Source organism: Saccopteryx leptura, chromosome 4 (assembly GCF_036850995.1).
Source record: "Saccopteryx leptura isolate mSacLep1 chromosome 4, mSacLep1_pri_phased_curated, whole genome shotgun sequence".
Classification (NCBI taxonomy): Eukaryota; Metazoa; Chordata; class Mammalia; order Chiroptera; family Emballonuridae; genus Saccopteryx; species Saccopteryx leptura.
The window spans coordinates 23051239-23069363 of record NC_089506.1 but is presented as its reverse complement, the minus strand read 5'-3'; the positions used below and the strand labels follow the sequence as shown (position 1 = coordinate 23069363).

The following is an 18125-nucleotide window of genomic DNA, read 5'->3' as shown; positions in this document are numbered from 1 at the left end:
ACCAGAAGCATCAACTCGTAGTAGTTGTTCTTGTATGTGCTTTGACCGGGCAAGCCCAGGGTTTTGAACCGGCGGCCTCAGTGGTCCAGGTTGATGCTTTATCTGCTGAGCCACCACAGGTCAGGCAACTTAAATCCATTTTTTTAAAAAATTATTACTTCTTGCCCTGGCCAGGTACCTCAGTGGGTAAAGCATCGACTTGGTGCACCAGAGGTCGTGGGTTCGACCCCAGTCACGGCATGTACCAGAAGCAATCAATGAGTGCACAACTAAATGGAACTAAGTGAAATGAATGGATGCTTCCTTCTCTCTCTCTCTCCTTCCCCCCTTCTCAAGTCAATGGAAAAATTTTTAAATAAAATAAAATAAAGAAGAAAGCTTTAATGATTGATTTTTTTAAAATTATTACTTCTTTGGTTATAATCCATTACTGAAACCCTGTGAACTGTCATTTTAAATTTTAAGCATCATATATGTACCCTATCAGATAGTAGTCAGTATGGGAAGATTTAATCACTGCATTGACTCACAAAATTTCGCTATTTAGTGAAAGGAGGAGGACAACAGAGATAAAGAAAGGGAGGAGCACGAAGCAGTGAAAGTCAGAGAAACAGGAGAGTGCTGACTCCCGCCCCCGCCTGCCCCGACCCTGCGCAGTGGTCTAGTGGTCAGCCTCTCCTTTTCGCAGGATAAAGCCTTTACTGCTACTCCAGATAAGCCTCTGCCAGTAACAGGGTCTGAAATACACACATAGACACGTATAGGTATTCCTGTGTGTCTTTTATGCCTGGAGAGATATCTATGCTGTCTACAGTAGATATTGTATACTTATTCAAAATGGACAAGAACTGAAACAAAAAGTTTATATAATTAACTATACTTTTTTAGTATTACTTTCTTTCTAATTATAGAATATCTGGTGGACTAATGTTAGATGTTATTCCTTGAGTCATGATGAAAACCATAAAAATACCAGCACAGCCTGACCAGGCGGTGGCGCAGTGGATAGAGCATCGGACTGGGATGCAGAGGACCCAGGTTCGAGACCCCGAGGTCGCCAACTTGAGCGCGGGCTCATCTGGTTTGAGCAAAAAGCCCACCAGCTTGAACCCAAGGTCGCTGGCTCCAGCAAGGGGCTACTTGGTCTGCTGAAGGCCCACGGTCAAGGCACATATGAGAAAGCAATCAATGAACAACTAAGGTGTTGCAACGCGCAATAAAAAATTAATGATTGATGCTTCTCATCTCTCTCCATTCCTGTCTGTCTGTCCCTGTCTATCCCTCTCTCTGACTCTCGCTCTGTCTCTGAAATAAAAAAAAAAAAAAAAAAAAAAAAATACCAGCACAGAAATAACACAGAAGGGCATTTTGATGAATAGATGGCCTCATAATTTCTGTTCATAAAATGTTTGGAAAAGGTTAAGAGTTAACACAGAGTTACCACAGCACTGAAAAGAAACCGGGTCATTTCCTAAACTTTGAAACTTTATTAATTTAAAATACATCCAACCTGGCAATTCCTAAAGATGTTCCTTAATACTGGCACAGTCTTCATTGGTTTTATAAGACATGATGCTTAAATTGGTTAAAAGCTTAGACTTACTAAACTTTTATCATATTTTTTTCTATTAAAGAACGTTATTGTTACTACAGTGTGTCCGTAAAGTCATGGTGCACTTTTGACCCGTCACAGGAAAGCAACAAAAGACGACAGAAATGTGAAATCTGCACCAAATAAAAGGAAACCCCTCCCAGTTTCTGTAGGATGATGTGGCAGCATGTGCGCATGTGCAGATGATGATGTAACACCGTGTATACAGCGGAGCAGCCCACGGCCATGCCAGTCGAGAGGTGGACGGTACAGAGGAAAGATGTGGACGGTACAGATGGTACAGAGTGTGTTTTGTGGCTCACTAAATTCGAATCCGTGACCAAAGTGCAACGTGAATTATCGGCGCATTTATAACGAAGCGCCACCACATAGGAATCACATTACTCGGTGGGATAAGCAGTTGAAGGAAACCGGCAGTTTGGTGGAGAAACCCTGTCTGGTAGGCCATCAGTCAGTGACGAGTCTGTAGAGGCTATACGGGATAGCTACCTAAGGAGCCCTGAAAAATCTGTGTGTGAGTCCACATCGAACTGCACTGAATAGGTATGAAACTGGGAGAGTTCTCCTTTTATTTGGTGCAGATTTCACATTTCAATCGTCTTTTGTTGCTTTCCTGTGACCGGTCAAAAGTGCACCATGACTTTACGGACACAGCATATAAGGGAATGAGGAGTATTTTTCCCCTGGAAGCCTGACTCTGGTAACATGCATCTTCTGGGAAGGACAGCTTTACTTACGTTAATAAAGCAACGGGAGCATACTCAGTAAAAACATATCAAAGCAATTGGGGGAACTTAATCATGTTCACGTAAGAAAATTGTCACATGTCGAACTGTTTATTTGTTTTAAAGGCTGGACTTGACCTCTAGCAAGGCCACACAGGTAAGATTTAACAGTGTGCTTAGCTAACTTTTACTGAGTGCTTACTATGTGTTAAGTTTTGGGCAATGTCTTGTACAAATATTCTCTTACTCAATCTTTCAAACACCTAGGAGGCAGGCATTCCTATTTTGCCTACATGTGACGGCAACTGCTAATTGCCACTGGATATCCCTTCTTCCCTTTTCCTTGTAACAGAATCATTTTTTATTAAAGGGCAGCAATGGGACGAGTTAAGACTACATCTCCCAACCTTCCTGGCAGCTACATGTGCACATAAGACTAAGTCCAAGGCATTAGACCTCAACGAAGGGCCGTGTAGAACTTTCAGGATGACTGTTTAAAGGGAGCTGACTCAACTGAGAGGTACACGCCTTTGTCTCCACTCCTCCCCTTTGTTAATCAAAGTTACAAGTGGTGCTTTAGCCATCACATCCTGGCAGCCAAGGCTGGAACTCCCGGACAATCAACTGACCAGCCCTGAACTGCCTATCTCTATAGTTTTTGTGTGAGAGAATGAACCTTTGCATGTTTAAGCCGCCCCTACATACAGCTGAACCTATTCCTATGACACACGTTTACACGGCTGGGGAAGAGGAAGGTCACAGAGGTTAAGTAATACGTCCAAGGTAACCAGAAGGTAAAGTGCTAGGATGCTAACCAAAGTCTTGTCATAATTCATGATTCACACTCTTGGTAATTACCCAGCAGAATGTAAGCTCCCAAAGGAAGTGCGTCTTTCTGTATTCATAGCAGTGCCTGGCACATAGTAGGTACACAATACATGTCCCTCAAATCAATGAATGATGTATTAGATTGCTTCACTAGTTTATCAGATAGAAGTTTAAATAGAGACTCCATCACATTACATTCTTTAGAAATATGAAACACTTTTGGGAGAAAATACATTGTTTTGTCAATAAAGCATCGTGAAACAGACAAATATAATACTTAACTACTGCAAAGCACTGAAACTAAATCACAACAATTCTTGAGAAAAAACACCAGTAGTTACATGTTTTCTTACCGATAGTTACATCACCCCTGATTTCACTTTCTACACACACCACTGCTCCAGGAGCGATCTTCACACTGCAGGAAAAGAAAGTAACATTTATCATGCATAAGGTTTAAAAATATTGTTATATTGTAGAAGCTATCCTGACACTGTGGCGAAAAAAAGCTAATAAAAAAAAAATGAATGGAAAAATGCACAGTACATTGTAAGAGGGTAAGGTTTAATATATTATAAACTTCTCAGCTGAGGTTTAGAATTCAAATAAATGTCAAAAGGAGAAAAGAAATATTTATGGAGAAAACTATTTTTAAAATGCAAGACAATTTTCTCCCAAGAATAAAAGATACTGATCTTAACTCGGAAACAGTTCAGTGAAGGCTAAAGACCCATGCCAAGTAGTATCACCTTAAAATTTATTTTTAAAATTTTTTATTTATTGATTTTTAGAGGAGAGGGGAGAAGTGAGAAGCATCCACTCGTAGTAGTTGCTTCCCATTATGTGCCTTGACAGGGCTAGCCTAGGGTTTTGAACCAGAGACCTCAACATTCCAGGCTGACGCTTTATCTACTGCGCCACCACAGGTCAGGCTTAAAAATTTATGAACACTGTGGAAAAGATTCTTAAAGTTTCAGACTCCCTCCTTCCCCAAAAAGGCACACACTAAAGGGGAAAAAAAATCAGAATGGTATCAGATTTCTCAATGGCAATACTGGATGCTAGAAGACAATCCCTACAGAATTCTGAGCAAAAACTATGTTCAAACTAGAGCTATTTACCCAGCCAAACTAGCAATCAAGTATGGAAGGAGAATTAAGATATTATTGGATTTGCAAGGACTTGGGGAAAAAAAAGAACTCCTATGCATTCTTTATTAGGAAGCTGCTGAAAGATGTATCTAGCTCAATAAAAGTAAACCGACAAGACAGACTTCAGAAACAGATGCTCCAGCTTCCGAGGACAGCAGGAAACATCGGGAAACATTAGGACAACAGTTGCAGCAGAGATGATAGAAGCTTCAAGGGGAAAATCTCCAAGGGAAAAGAAAAAAAAAAGAAAGAAAATGTGAGAAGCAGCTGAAAAAAAAAATTACTATACATTTGACATATCTGTTGGAAGATCTGAAAAACATCAGTACATTGAAAAGTAAGGAAATTTTAAAAATGAAGTTATTTTGTTAAATTTTAGATAAATTCACTTTGAGATGTTCATGAAAATTCCAGAAAAAGACTCAGCAAGCAATTGAAAACACAAATCTGGAGCTCACGAGAGAGACCTAGCTTTAGACCAGAAATATATACCGTAGTTCTGAGAGCCAGCTGGGTACAAACTCTTTGACATGTGTCTCCTCGTTCATATTCCAGAATCCCCCCAAATATTCCAACAGAAGTGCAAAGTAACACCAACTGGATTTAAATCACATCAACTTCCCTATTGATATGAAAAACTAAAGAAAGACACAAATTTTTCTTTCATAAATTTCAGTGAATAAAACTTCCCACTACAAAGAATTTTTAAAATGCTAAGCAAGAAGAATACATATCAAACAAAAAACTAATAATCCCTGGGCCTGATTTCAAGAAATGTTTGTGAGGTTAGACACAGCTATGTGTGTTTCCATCATTCTGACATGCACTGACCTTCCACAAGGCTCAAGTTAATGAAACCTGAAAAATGACCCATCTGGGTAACTATGAGCCACCTGACCTCTGCTGAAATCACAGAAAATATATAACCTTTCTACTGAGGAGGAGAATAAAGAGAAACTTCAGTAACATGAAGCAGAAAATAATCCAACCTCTCATTTCACAAATGAGGAAACTAAAGCCCACAGGTTAGAAATTTATTGAAGCAAACTTCACTGCCAGGCATCTTTATCCTAACAACAATCACCTCTTTTCTGTTCAGTTTTCTGGAAACCACCTGTCATTTTGGATATTTTTCCTGTGAGAGCTGAAGGACGAAATCCCTGAATGTATCACCATTTGTAAATTGTAACTTTCTAATGCCTTTCATTTAGAGTGGGTTTGTGTTTTAAAACATGTAAGTGATTAGGCCTTGGTCAGATAACTTGGGCTTTACAAATGCCTCTTCTTAGACCTTATTTCCCATTCCAACTTTCCATTCCCTTGGCCTCCCTGTCACTATGCTTTTTTATGAAAAGAGCATTATCTAATATTTATCTTGTCCTGTACAAGTGAGGATAGGAGCGATTCACAAGTGCCCCTGTTTTCGGTTTCATGCCTAAGGGAGAGGACCCAGGTAGAGTTTGTGTCTCACAATCGGCATACTTCTCCGTGCGGCAGGAAATAACTAAATTCACCATTATATCCACTAAATCGTGATCGTAGTTCAGACATCTCCACGTAGACCCACTGCACCCCGGAGTGGTGGGGCGGAGGGGGTAGCAAGCAGCTGGGGGGTAGGCTTGGCCAAATCTATCAAAACAACACATCAACACCTTAATCTCCATTATACAATACTGTACACTGTACATAATATTCATAGCAGACCCGTTCCTCTGTAACTTATGGGAGGGAAATGACAGTTACCTGCCGAAGTAGAAGGAAACCCTAAATTTTAAATTTATGGCACCAGAAACAATGTTTGTCCTTTTTCTAGAAGAGTCAGCAGAGGCTGCTTAACACTGCTGCTGCTTTTGGGAATGGTTTGACTTAAGCATTTCCCTCACACAAGCCGTTCCTCTCCACCAACAGCTGTTCCTAGCAGCGGAGACGGCTGGAGAAGCAGCCACAGCGCTCGTCCTCACACGGTTACAAAGGGGCCTGCCCCCGCCGGGCAGAACGTCTCAGCTCCGGTCCGGGCGCGGCGCCCTTTCCGACCAGCGACCGAGAATCCGTTGACACAAACCCACAGCGCCCACGACCGGGAGGAGGGCACGGGGGTGCGGCCGGCACTAACGTGGGTGTCTGGGGACACAGGGCCGGGGCTGCAGCTACGCGCCGCCGTGGAACAGCCGCGCCAAGCGCAGAACGCAAGGGGCGATGCCACTCGCCCATCGCCGCCCCCCAGCCCCGGGCCCCTTCCGCGCAGGCGCGCTGAGGAGGGACGGCGCGGGGGGCACAGGATGCAGGATCAAAAGCCTTCCCGGCACCGCTCCCGCGGGCCTTCCCAGGCCTCCCGGCGCCCTTATGGTCGCCTCCTCCCTCAGCGAGAGCCAGGCTTGGGCTTTAGCAACCATCCAGGCCGAGTGCCAGGGATAAGACACCATCTCAGTCCCCACCATCAGCGACCAGGAACACGGTCCACCTCTGCAGGGAGCGGAGAACAGGCTTTTCTCAGATAGCACACCCACCTCTTCTGAGCTTTCTCTGCCATAGTTTGGCCCGGGTCTCCAGTTGGAGCCGAGATCGACACCCGCGCCTGGGTAAAGCGATGATCTCGATAAGCGCTTGGATAGCCTGGCAGGACGGGAAGGGGGCGGAGCTAGCGGGCCGATCCGGGGCGGGGCCTGCCCGTGGGGGCGGGGCAGGCTCGGGCTCGCGGCCCCACCTCTGCTTAGCGATGAGGATTGGTTCGTGGAAGTACGTGGCCCTCTGCTGATTTTAACGCAGTCCAGGGATCCATAAGCTCGAGTTTAAAACAGTCGTTTTAGTCCAATCCAACGCACATCACTAGGACCTTCTTATACCCCGTCGTTCATTTTCAGTCTTCTTTGCGATCTCTATTCCTTAAGGTTCTTCCTGCTAAACCCTGGACCTTTCCCCTGTTAGGTGAGTTTATTCCTGGATGAGCTCGTCGTTCCCATGAATTAAGTACCTCTGCCTACTGGCTTTCTCGGTTTAATACCTACAGTTCTGTTCTCTTTGCCGAGCTTCACACCTGATTATTCGATTTCCTACTGCCTCCAAGTCTTCCTAAAACCATCGGAAGGGAGTTTTCGATTTACGCCCTTGCCTTCTCCAGCCAGTTGGTCCTTGGCTCTCCATCTCAGCAAGGGAGTTCACCTTGGATTGACCCAGATGCTCAAGCCACAAACTCGAGTCCTTCTACGCACTCCTCGCTTTTCCATATGTAATTTACTGGCAAGTGCCTACATCTGGAGTCTATCATTTTAACACTTTGCATCATTTATTCTATCACCTCTCTAATCTCAGCCATTTCTCCTCTGTTGCCCACTCCTTCCAGCCTTGACCTCTAAAGTCATGCCTCCATCCCTGCCCTCCCACCTCACCCAAGCCTGTAGTTAAAATCTTTCTTAAAAAACAAATATTAGCCCCTGGCTGTTGGCTCAGTGGATAGAGCATCCCTCAGCCCTCATGCTGACAGTTGGATCCCTGGTCAGGGCACACATAAGAAGCGACCATCTGCTTCTCTTCCACTCCTCTCCGTCTCTTTCTCTCCTGAAGCCAGTGGCTCAGTTGGGTCAAGCGTCGGCCAGGGCGCTGAAACTAGCTGGGTTGATTCTGGCATCTGGACTGGGAGTTGCCTGGTGGATTGTGGTCAGGGCGCAGGCCGAGCCTATCTCGCTTTCTCTCACTTAAAAAAAAAAAATCTTCCGACTGACCGGTGGTGGCGCAGTGGATAGAGTTCCACTTTGAACGCTGAGGTCGTGGGATGGGAACCTGAAGTCGCAGATTTGAGCAAGGGGTCACTAGCTCCGCTTGAGCTGCCCTGTCAGGGCACATAGGACAGGGGTCCCCAAACTTTTTACACAGGGGGCCAGTTCACTGTCCCTCAGACCATTGGAGGGCCGGACTAAAAAAAAAAACTATGAACAAATCACTATGCACACTGCACATATCTTATTTTAAAGTAAAAAAACAAAATGGGAACGAATACAATATTTAAAATAAAGAACAAGTAAATTTAAATCAACAAACTGACCAGTATTTCAGTGGGAACTATGCTCCTCTCACTGACCACCAATGAAAGAGGTGCCCTTTCCGGAAGTGTGGCGGGGGCGGATAAATGGCCTCAGGGGGCCGCATGTGGTCCCTGCGCCGTAGTTTGGGGACCCCTGACATAGGAGAAGTAATCCGTGTACAACTAAAAGTGAAGCACCTGCGAGTTGATGCTTCTCCCTCTCCTGTCTCTTTCTCCCTTCCTCCCTCTCTAAAATACATAAATTTAAAAAAAATTAAAACCCCCACAAAGCCTCCAATTCCTTTTAAAATTCAAACTCCTTTTTATAACCTATTTCTGTGTTAGATCCAACCTCTGCCTACTTCTTCCTTCTCTAATTTCATGTTCCTCTTCCTCTTTTTCTAATCACGCTTTTATTCTCCAAGAAGCCACACTGACTCTCTGCCCCAGACAGCTAGCTTCCACATGTCCTGTGCCCCACTTTGACCCTCTAAGTCTCAGATGTCACATGATCAGTATATCAGTTTTTTCACTAGTGTTGGTGTCAATGAAATGGGATTTGCTAGAACGGCCCTAGCTCGCAGAAACATGTCATTTGAGACAGGAAAGTATAAAAAGGGTGGAGGATAAGGGAGTTTTGATCCCTGATAGCTACCTAGTCACCCATAGTATGAAACACAGCATCTGTGCTGTGATCAGTTACTAAAGGTAAAAGTTACCCAGACAATTCAGAGATGGGGGTAAACACAACTCCTGAGGAGACGGCTAATTGGATACACAAGGACATACAAATAATAAGAAGCACGTTAAATATACAATCCCTTGGTTATTTTTATGTGTAATAGCTAAAATGAAAGAATACACGGGTCAGAACTTGATGCCTGATCAAATTCAGATTTGGGTCAATCAGCTACTAGCCATCAGCTGCTAGCCTCAAAACTGCCCACAAGGGGAAAAATTATGCCAACACCACAGAAAGTACCTCCAAGGCCTCTAGTTACCAAGAAGGTAGTAAAAGTTCCATGCTTCTAATCATAGCTTGGTCTTTCTGGTGACCACCCCCACCCAAGAGCCTTCCGGGAGTCACCCAGAGGTGCCTCATAGAATAAAAGGTGCTCCTAGTGCTCTTATCATTTAAGAATTTACAAGGGTTTTCTGAATCCTGTGTCGGGAACTGGGGGAGGGGGCACAAGGGCAGAGACCAATATATATATTTTCTATTATTTCACAGAATGAATTTAGAACATTCTTTTGTCTCCAAGTATAGAAACAGCTATTCATTTTCAAGAAATATCTGCCTAAATTAATACCATGAAAGACTTCCATGGTATGTGTATTAGTCAGGGTTCTCCAGAGAAACAGAACTGTTGGAGATGATAGATAGATAGATAGATAGATAGATAGATAGATAGATAGATAGAAGATAGATGGTAGATATATATACATATAGACATACATATACATAATGAGGCTGGCAAGTCTGAAACATGTAGAAGTAGACCCACGAGCTAGAAATTCAGGAAAGAGTTAATGTTGCAATCTCAAGTTCAAAATCTATAAACTGGAAACTCAGAAAAGGTGTCTATGTTACAATCTTGAGGCAGAATTGCTTTTTCTTTGGGAAACCTGTCTTTGCTCTTCAGGCCTCTAACTGATTTGATGAGGCCCACCCACTGTTTTTACTCAGTCTTCTGATTTAAATGGTAATCTCATCTTAACATTGTTTACCCGAACAACTAGACAGCAGCGTAGTCTGACTGAGTTGACACAACGTGAACCATCACAGCATGTTTATACAAACCATTTTATCAACCTTTGGTACAGTGTCTAGGGCTTATAAACCTTTCAGGGACCTATACAGTGTCCGAGACCTGAAAATAAAATGTACTGATTCCAAAACACAAAAAGCAAAGTACAAGTTGGAATTAATAAATATTTAATTCAATGACAAAGCATAACTTTTTTTCCCTAACACATTAACTGCAACTCAATCTTCTGTACCTAGCAATTTTATTTAATGGGAGATGTGGTTTCATTTTCATATGTCCAATATGATGTGAGCTTACTCACGGCTCAGGAAGCCCTCTCCCTTCATTAATTGTTCTACTGTTTGTCTAGGTCTTTGTGCCATCTGTGACCTGGAATAAGCTATCCATCTGCTTGAAAACATCCTTCCAGAGTCAGTTTAAAAGGATTTTCACTTCACTTGCTTTTGAAAAATTCCCTATCCCTGTTGATGATTTCTTCTTGATTTATCCATGATAGTGGCATACTGCACCGCTGGTTAGTTCTTCAGTGGATGTGTTTGTTGCCATTTCTGTCTCCCTTGTAGATTGAGAGCTATGTGAGGGCAGGGACCATGTCTTATTCGTCCTTATACTGTATTCCTACTGTTTAGCACAGGTCTCTTAGTAAGATGTGTTTCTTGCCCTTAAGATGCTTTTGCAGTCCTGACCTGCGGTGGTGCAATGGATAAAGTGTCAACCTGGAAAGCTGAGGTCACCGGTTCAAACCCCTGGGCTTGCTTGGTCAAGGCACATATGGGAGTTGATGCTTTCTGCTCCTCCCCACCTTCTCTCTCTCTCTTCTCTCTAAAATAAATAAATAAAATCTTTTTTAAAAAAAGATGCTTTTGTATCAGGTTACACTCCACTGTTCCTTATGTAAGTCTCACATGGGTCCTCAGAGATGAAAAATGGCCAATCAGGGTCAGCGCTGTAATGTAGATGACTCAAGTAGCCAAGAGATGGATCGTTGTTCTCGGCTTGCCTCTAGCGTGTTTCCTGTATATCTGCCCTCACCCCAAAGAGAAGCTTCTCTTTAAGTATTTCCTCTCCATACTTTTGCTTCCTTAAAACCTTTTTAACTTTAACAAGTATTTACTGAGTGTACAGCATGTGCCTAGCACTGTTCTATATACAGCAATACACAAAACAAAGGCCTTTCCTTGTAGAGCTCACATTTGTAGCAGGGGGATTAATTGAGAAATAGATTTGTAAGGGGTGGTGACCGATACTATGAAAAACAAAGCAAAATAGCGTAAGGAAGACAGTGGGAGTTGCTTCGTCATGATGGCACTCTTGGTCCCCTTCCTGTAGTGCGTGGAATTGTCTGTCCACAACTGGAAAGTAAGATTTTTCTTTAACTTAGTGAAGAAAATATGACACTCAGATGGTTGGAAAAACAAACACTGTGGTGTGTAAACTAAACAAAACCAGAACTTTTGAAAGCCATGTTTTTAGCACATGTCATTATTAAGTAATATAACCGCAAATACGTTTTGGTTTCTATAGTGCAGTCCCCTTTATCAGAAAGCCAACTTTTATGCTGCCAAAGCCAGCGGTTTTGTTTGCCATTTGCTCCCCCGGCCTTCCAGAGCCGTATAAAAAGGTCAAAGAGAGCCTGGCGGAGGACTCCGCGGGAGGAAGGCGCCGGTGAAGGACTCAAAAGGACAGCGTCTCGTCCCAGTCCGTAATGGGCTGGCTTCAGCTGTGTTTCCTCCAGCCCATCTCACTTTACCAAGGGGCTGCTTTTCCTTTGGCTCTCCTGTTTAGTTATCTCTGCACCCTGGACTCGTTTTCCACTCCTGCCAGGTAGGTGTGATGGCCGCTTCTGTGCTTACATCTATGAATGTCGTAGTAGGTCAGAAGCACAGGTTGGACTCCAGATGTGAACACTAAATTTAATTGCACTGGTTGTTTTTTAAGTTATCGCTGCCACCAACTATTGATCATTTAGTCATGACTGTATCTAACAGAGTAAAACGGAACTGGAAACTGACATTATGCCTGCACTGACTCAGCCAAAGTTTGACAGTTTCACATTAAGTGAGAAATGGATGAAAAGGAATTGGGAGAGATAGATATTGAGGTGGTACAGGAATGCCCCAAATGGACGCATCTATATACCAATCATATACCCAAATAGTCTTGCATAGTCCTAATGTCTGGAATTCAATCATTTTCAATACAATTAAATTGTATTTTTAAATAACTAAATGTGATTTTTAAAATGCCTTTGTATGATTTTTTAGAAAAATAGAATGTCAAAACAAATTTTGTTAGATTAACTATATCTCACTCGAGTTCAAAAATCATTTTCACTAGAGATTGAAATGATTTTTTATAGGTAAGAAACCCAATACTTAGAGACAGTTTCTATTTTTAGGAAGTTTAGTGGAATGTCCTTTTTAAAGTGAAAATCCATTGCCAAAGGGCCACTGCCTAGTAATTCACTCATGTTGGAAATTAGGATTTTCCATATAGGGGTACTTAAGTAAGATCTAGCTGAATCTAACAATTAGTTAGGATTGCTGAGCTTGATTAAACTATGGTGTGTTAATATTACATGTTCACGACAGGTTGAAGGCCCTTACCTTTCTTTAAGAGATGAGGAGGCAGTTGTAAAAAAGTTTTCTATTGAGAAAGAATCACAATAAAGCAAAATGTGTGCAAAATCAGAGTTAATTTCCTAGGATTAAGACTGCTGCCTGACCTGTGGTGGCGCAGTGGATAAAAGCGTTGACCTGGAATGCTGAGGTCGCCGGTTCAAAACCCTGGGCTTGCTCGGTCAAGGCACATATGGGAGTTGAAGCTTCCTGCTCCTCCCCCCTTCTCTCTCTCTCTCTCTCTCTCCTCTAAAATGAATAAATAATTAAAAAATAAAAATAAAAAAAAAAAAAAGACTGCTGCCTTTGGATTCAGCCTAAAGCGTCCTCGCCCCTCACTTGCTGGGCGTCTGGTGTGTGTGAATGAACTCTCGGGAGTTTATCTGTAAAGTGGAAATAATTACACCTACCTTATGGAGTTATTTTAAGGATTAAATAAAGATATTTCTTAGAAAGGGATTATTAGCACCATGCCTCAAATAAAAAAAGCACTCAAAAGACCATGCATCCTAGTTGCACATGTATAGACATTTTTTTTTTTTTTTGTATTTATCTGAAGTTGGAAACGAGGAGGCAGTGGGACAGACTCCCGCATGAGCCCGACCGGGATCCACCCGGCCTGCCCACCAGGGGGCGATGCTCTGTCCATCTGGGGTATTGCTCTGTTGCAACCAGAGCCATTCCAGCGCCTGAGGCAGAGGCCACAGAGCCATCCTCAGCACTCGGGCCAACTTTGCTCCAATGGAGCTTTGGCTGCGGGAGGGGAAGAGAGAGACAGAGAGGAAGGAGAGGGGGAGGGTTGGAGAAGCAGATGGGCACTTCTCCTGTGTGCCCTGGCCGGGAATCGAACCCAGGACTCCTGCACGCTAGGCCGACCCTCTACGACTGAGCCAACCGGCCAGGGCCTGTATAGACATTTTAATGTTCACAGATCTCCAGGGCAGGTGCTTCTGGGCAGAGCATTGCTTCAGGCTTCCACTCTGCTGTGTAAGGAATAAGTGGTCCCCTTGTTTCCCCATGACAAGGAAATGAAGTCTGGAACCACAGTGTAAATAGGGGTGATTGTGGAGGGGAGTCACCCCGACATAGGCTCAAAGGGAAAGAATAGCCCAGGGCCTGGGTAGTAGAGCTTCTCACACTGAGGCAACTACCAGTCTAACACAAGAAAGAAAGTAACTTTCTTTATGGCGTGCACGTCACTGCACCACGTGCCCTAATATATGCCTGGTGACGGAGAGAAAATGTAGTCCTCCTTGACTCAGTTTCCCTGTCCGTGGCCAGTCGGTCACTGCTTCGCAGCTTCCCTGACCTCTTCGTTCAGATCTATTAATCTGGCACCAATAAAAACAAACAAGGCTCCCTATTCTGTGATCTGCCAGGGCCCTGCAGATCCTCAGGGCGTCTTCTAGCTTCCGAGGGAGGCACGCTTCACAGCTCAGTTCATTGATGTGGGTCTTGACAACATTAAAAGACACCAACTCGTGATATCTTAAAGTTGCAGTAGAGAGGATTAGGGCAGATATAAAGATATTCTGAGTTTTCAAACATCAAAGGAAGGCATTGAGTCACTCCCCACCCCCACCGCCTCTCCGGAATGGTTCAGGGCGCTGCAACCCTGTGAAAAGGAAGGAGATTCATCTGGATGAGACGATGTCCAGAGAGATTTCCCACATCCTGGACTCGGGATTGACATCGCTTTCATACTGCTCGATTTTGAAGATGTTCCTAGGAGGAAACCTGGACCTGTCACCCGCAGGATTGTTAGGGGCAGGTGCTGTTTCTACTTGAATGGCGAACGTTAAAGGAAGGTGAAGGCTCCCAGGGTCACGACGGCAAGGATCAAGATTCGCCTCTTGAGGCAGTCCCTCACAAATTGACTCTGGCTCTTTCTCCCCTGGTTCTTTCAGGGGAACAAACGGAAGATTTTGGAGTGATAACAATATTACTTCTTCAGGCGTTATGTGAGGCCTGCTTGGGTTACCCAGAGTGACATCTGAAGTGACTGTTCTCACTCGGTCTCACGGGCTGTCCTTTTCCTTCCAGGCACCTCTTCCTCCTGGCTGTAGGGGGCGCCCTGGCGCTGGCTGCTATGGGCTCCTTTGCTGTGCTGGTCTTCATCCCTGCTCTGTGCTCCGTGGTTCTGCTCTCCTCGCTCCGCCCACCCCAAGTCCACACGTGGACTTTCTTTTTCCAGATGAGCTGGCAGACGCTGTGTCACCTGGGTCTGCACTACACTGAGTATTATCTTCAGGAACCTTCTTCCACAAGGTAAAGCAGTCTGTTCCTTTGGCGTCCTGAGCTGACCAAGGGTTTGTTTGCACTGTGGCTGCAGGGGTGAGGACTGGGTACTGAGTTTGAATCCGAATTCTTCCATATTTGAGCAGTGGGACCTCGAGCAAGTCATTTAGCCTCTCCTGGCCTCAGTTTCTTTTTTTGAAAAAAAAAAAAAAGTGTGTGTGTGTGTGTGTGTGTGTGTGTGTGTGTGTGTGTGTAGGGGGGTATAACAATACTTATGTTGCAAGACTCTTGTGTTAGAGATAATGAATTGAATGTAATTATATGGCTGCTATTAACTACCATGTGTTACCTACAAAGGACAGTCCAGCACTTAGCCGTAATTATCATTGTACCAGTGAAGGGGGTTGACCCAGGAGTCCCAGGGCCGACAGATGGGGCCTGCCTGGAAGAGACTAAGCACAGCTTGCTGACGGTGTGTGGGTGGGTTAGACACACAGCCACACCGCCCTCCCCTTTCCCAGCACAAGGAAGATGCAAATCCACTGTAAACCTTTGCTGCCTTCCTAGGGCACCTGCTGTGCAAGAGTTGCTTGGTAACTGAGACTCAGCTGTTCCATCCTCCCAGAAGGCAAGTCACCCAATCTAGGAAAGAAAAAAAGATCGGTGCTAATTACAGTCTAGAGAAGTGTTTTCATGAGTCACCAGTGACATCACCAAGATGAGAGGGAAACAGATCTCGGCGAGCTCGAGGTCCGTGTTTCAGGCTCCCTCTATTATCACAATTGATATGGACCCTTGGTCCCATGGAGAGCTGAGGCTTTGACCTGGCGAGGCGGGTCACCTCTTGGATTCTAGTCTGCCATCACTCACTGTGTCATCCCTACTAAATCCAGAATCCTTTTCTCTATTCTGTTTCACCAAAGCGTTCTGGCTTGCTTCTTGAAGAAAAGGCAAGATGGCAGGTGGATAGGGGTGGGGCGTGCTGACGGGGATGTGATGGATTAGATGTCAGTAGGAGGAACAAGTTGGGCAGGATCTGGCTGGACGGAGGAAGGCTGAACAGAGCCGAAATGGGAAGATGTACTAGTGTTCTCTGTCCTAACCAAGTGCCACAGACCGGGCGGCTTAAATAAGAGCAATGCACTTCCTCTGGAGGCTGGCAGTGGAAGATCAAGGTGTTGGCAGGTGTAGCTTCTTCTGAGGCCTCTCTCCTTGGCTTGTAGATGGCCATCCTCTTCCTGTGTCTTCACATGGACTTTCTTCTGAGGGTGTCTGTGTCCTAATCTCCTCTTTTTATGAGGACACCAGTCGTATTGGATTAGGGTACAACGAATGGCCTCATTTTAACTTAATCACCTCCTTAAAGACCCTATCTCCAAATACTGAGGTAGGGGCAGTTAGGACTTCAACATATGAATTTATAGGGGACACATTCTTCCCTTAAAAGAAGCTGAGTGAACAGGGGTTGGTGGCATTTGGAGGCTACTTTGCTTGCTGTTAGGATAAATCCAAGGAAGCCTTAAACCCCCTGACACACGGATAGAAACAGCAGTGATGGGAAGCGTGCTCTTTTTCCTCATTGGAGAGCATTCCTGATTGCACAGTGCATCGCTGAAATTGGCACTCTCTCCACAGTCATCTTGCCAATGGCATCTTCTCCACTTTGTGACGGTGGAGCAGGGACAGTTCAGGTGACTGGTTAAGAACACCCCTCACATTGCTAATGACTCAGCACACACCCTGAACCACTAGCTCGATCCACCGTTCCTCAGCACAAGGCCCTGACAGGAGTCAGGGATCAGTTCATTGTAGGATCTGCAACTTCCAATAATCTCTTCGCTACTAAGTTTTTGTTTCTTCTATGGCAAATTTCTCCCAGGTCCCTGATCCTAATCTTTATAAGCCGTTCTTAGAAATATTTCAATCAATATTTCCCTTCAATATTCCTTGCCATTCTTTTATTTGCTGCTCTCTGATTAATATCCCCATTTACCTTTTGATCTTGCCTGGGGTAGTGCGTGATTTTGGATTTACCCAAGAGTCTTGATGGGGGCATTGTAGGCCATGAGATTGATCGTCATTGTTCAGAACTCCCCGTTTGCTGTGGGGTCATGTGCAGGGGGACAGGAATGGGATCAAATAAATATGGAATATTTTCTACATTATAAAAAAGTATATCTTTTTCAGGTTCTACATCACTCTTTCTTCCCTCATGCTCTTGACCCAGAGGGTCACATCCCTCTCTCTGGACATTTGTGAGGGGAAAGTGGAGGCAGCACCAGGAGGCACCAGGAACAGGAGCTCTTTGTCTGAGCATCTGCGTCAGGCGCTGCCCTATTTCAGCTACTTGCTCTTTTTTCCTGCTCTTCTAGGAGGCTCTCTGTGCTCTTTCCAGAGATTTCAAGCTCGTGTTCAAAGGTCCAGCTCTTTGTGTCCCCGGTACCCTTTCTGGGCTCTTGTCTGGAGGGGTCTGCAGATTCTGGGACTAGAGTACCTGACGGTGGCCGTGAGGAGGGTGGTGAGTGCAGGAGCCGGGCTGGCCGACTGCCGGCAGCTCCAGTGCGTCTACGTCATGTGGTCCACGGCCGGGCTCTTCAAACTCACCTACTACTCCCGCTGGCTCCTGGATGACTTCCTCCTCTGCGCAGCGGGCTTCGGATCCGAGTTTGGCCAGAGCCCCGGCGAGGAGGGATACACCCCTGATGCGAACATTTGGTCCCTGGAGACAACGCACAGGATATCCGTGTTCACGAGAAAGTGGAATCACAGCACAGCCCGGTGGCTCCGACGCCTGGTCTTCCAGCAAAGCAGGGCCTGGCCGTTGTTGCAGACATTCGCCTTCTCCGCCTGGTGGCACGGGCTCCACCCAGGACAGGTGTTCGGTTTCCTTTGCTGGGCTGTGATGGTGGAAGCTGACTACCTGATTCACACCTCTGCCAGTCTGTTTATCAGATCCTGGCCGGTGTGGCTGCTCTACAGAACTCTGACGTGGGCCCACACCCAGCTCATCATCGCCTATATAATGCTGGCCGTGGAGGCCAGGAGCCTCTCCTCTCTCCGGCTGCTCTGTAATTCCTACAACAGTGTTTTCCCCATGGTGTACTGTATTTTGCTTTTCCTACTAGCAAAGAGAAAGCGTAAATTTAACTGACATCTTTACCCAGCC

The 18125-nt window shown here is 44.9% G+C and overlaps 2 protein-coding genes across 3 annotated transcripts in view; one reads left to right on the top strand and one right to left on the bottom strand.

Annotated features, from left to right (window-relative positions):
* DCTN6 (dynactin subunit 6) overlaps positions 1-6939 on the bottom strand; it is a 20550-nt gene extending 13611 nt beyond the window's left edge. The window contains exons 1-2 of the mRNA XM_066380282.1: positions 6824-6939; positions 3519-3583 (exon numbers count right to left, since the gene is read on the bottom strand). Of these exons, the coding sequence (XP_066236379.1) occupies positions 3519-3583; positions 6824-6846 (88 nt within the window). The 5' untranslated portion in view covers positions 6847-6939. The remainder of the gene's footprint in view (positions 1-3518; positions 3584-6823) is intronic.
* The window catches only part of MBOAT4 (membrane bound O-acyltransferase domain containing 4), a 24194-nt gene extending 6069 nt beyond the window's left edge, over positions 1-18125 (top strand). The window contains exons 1-3 of one of the 2 annotated variants that reach the window (XM_066380274.1): positions 11773-11927; positions 14765-14989; positions 17147-18125. In XM_066380274.1, the coding sequence (XP_066236371.1) occupies positions 11809-11927; positions 14765-14989; positions 17147-18110 (1308 nt within the window). In that variant the 5' untranslated portion in view covers positions 11773-11808 and the 3' untranslated portion in view covers positions 18111-18125. Of the gene's footprint in view, positions 1-11772; positions 11928-14764; positions 14990-17146 lie in introns of those variants that run through there. The other variant, XM_066380275.1, reaches the window with a different exon arrangement.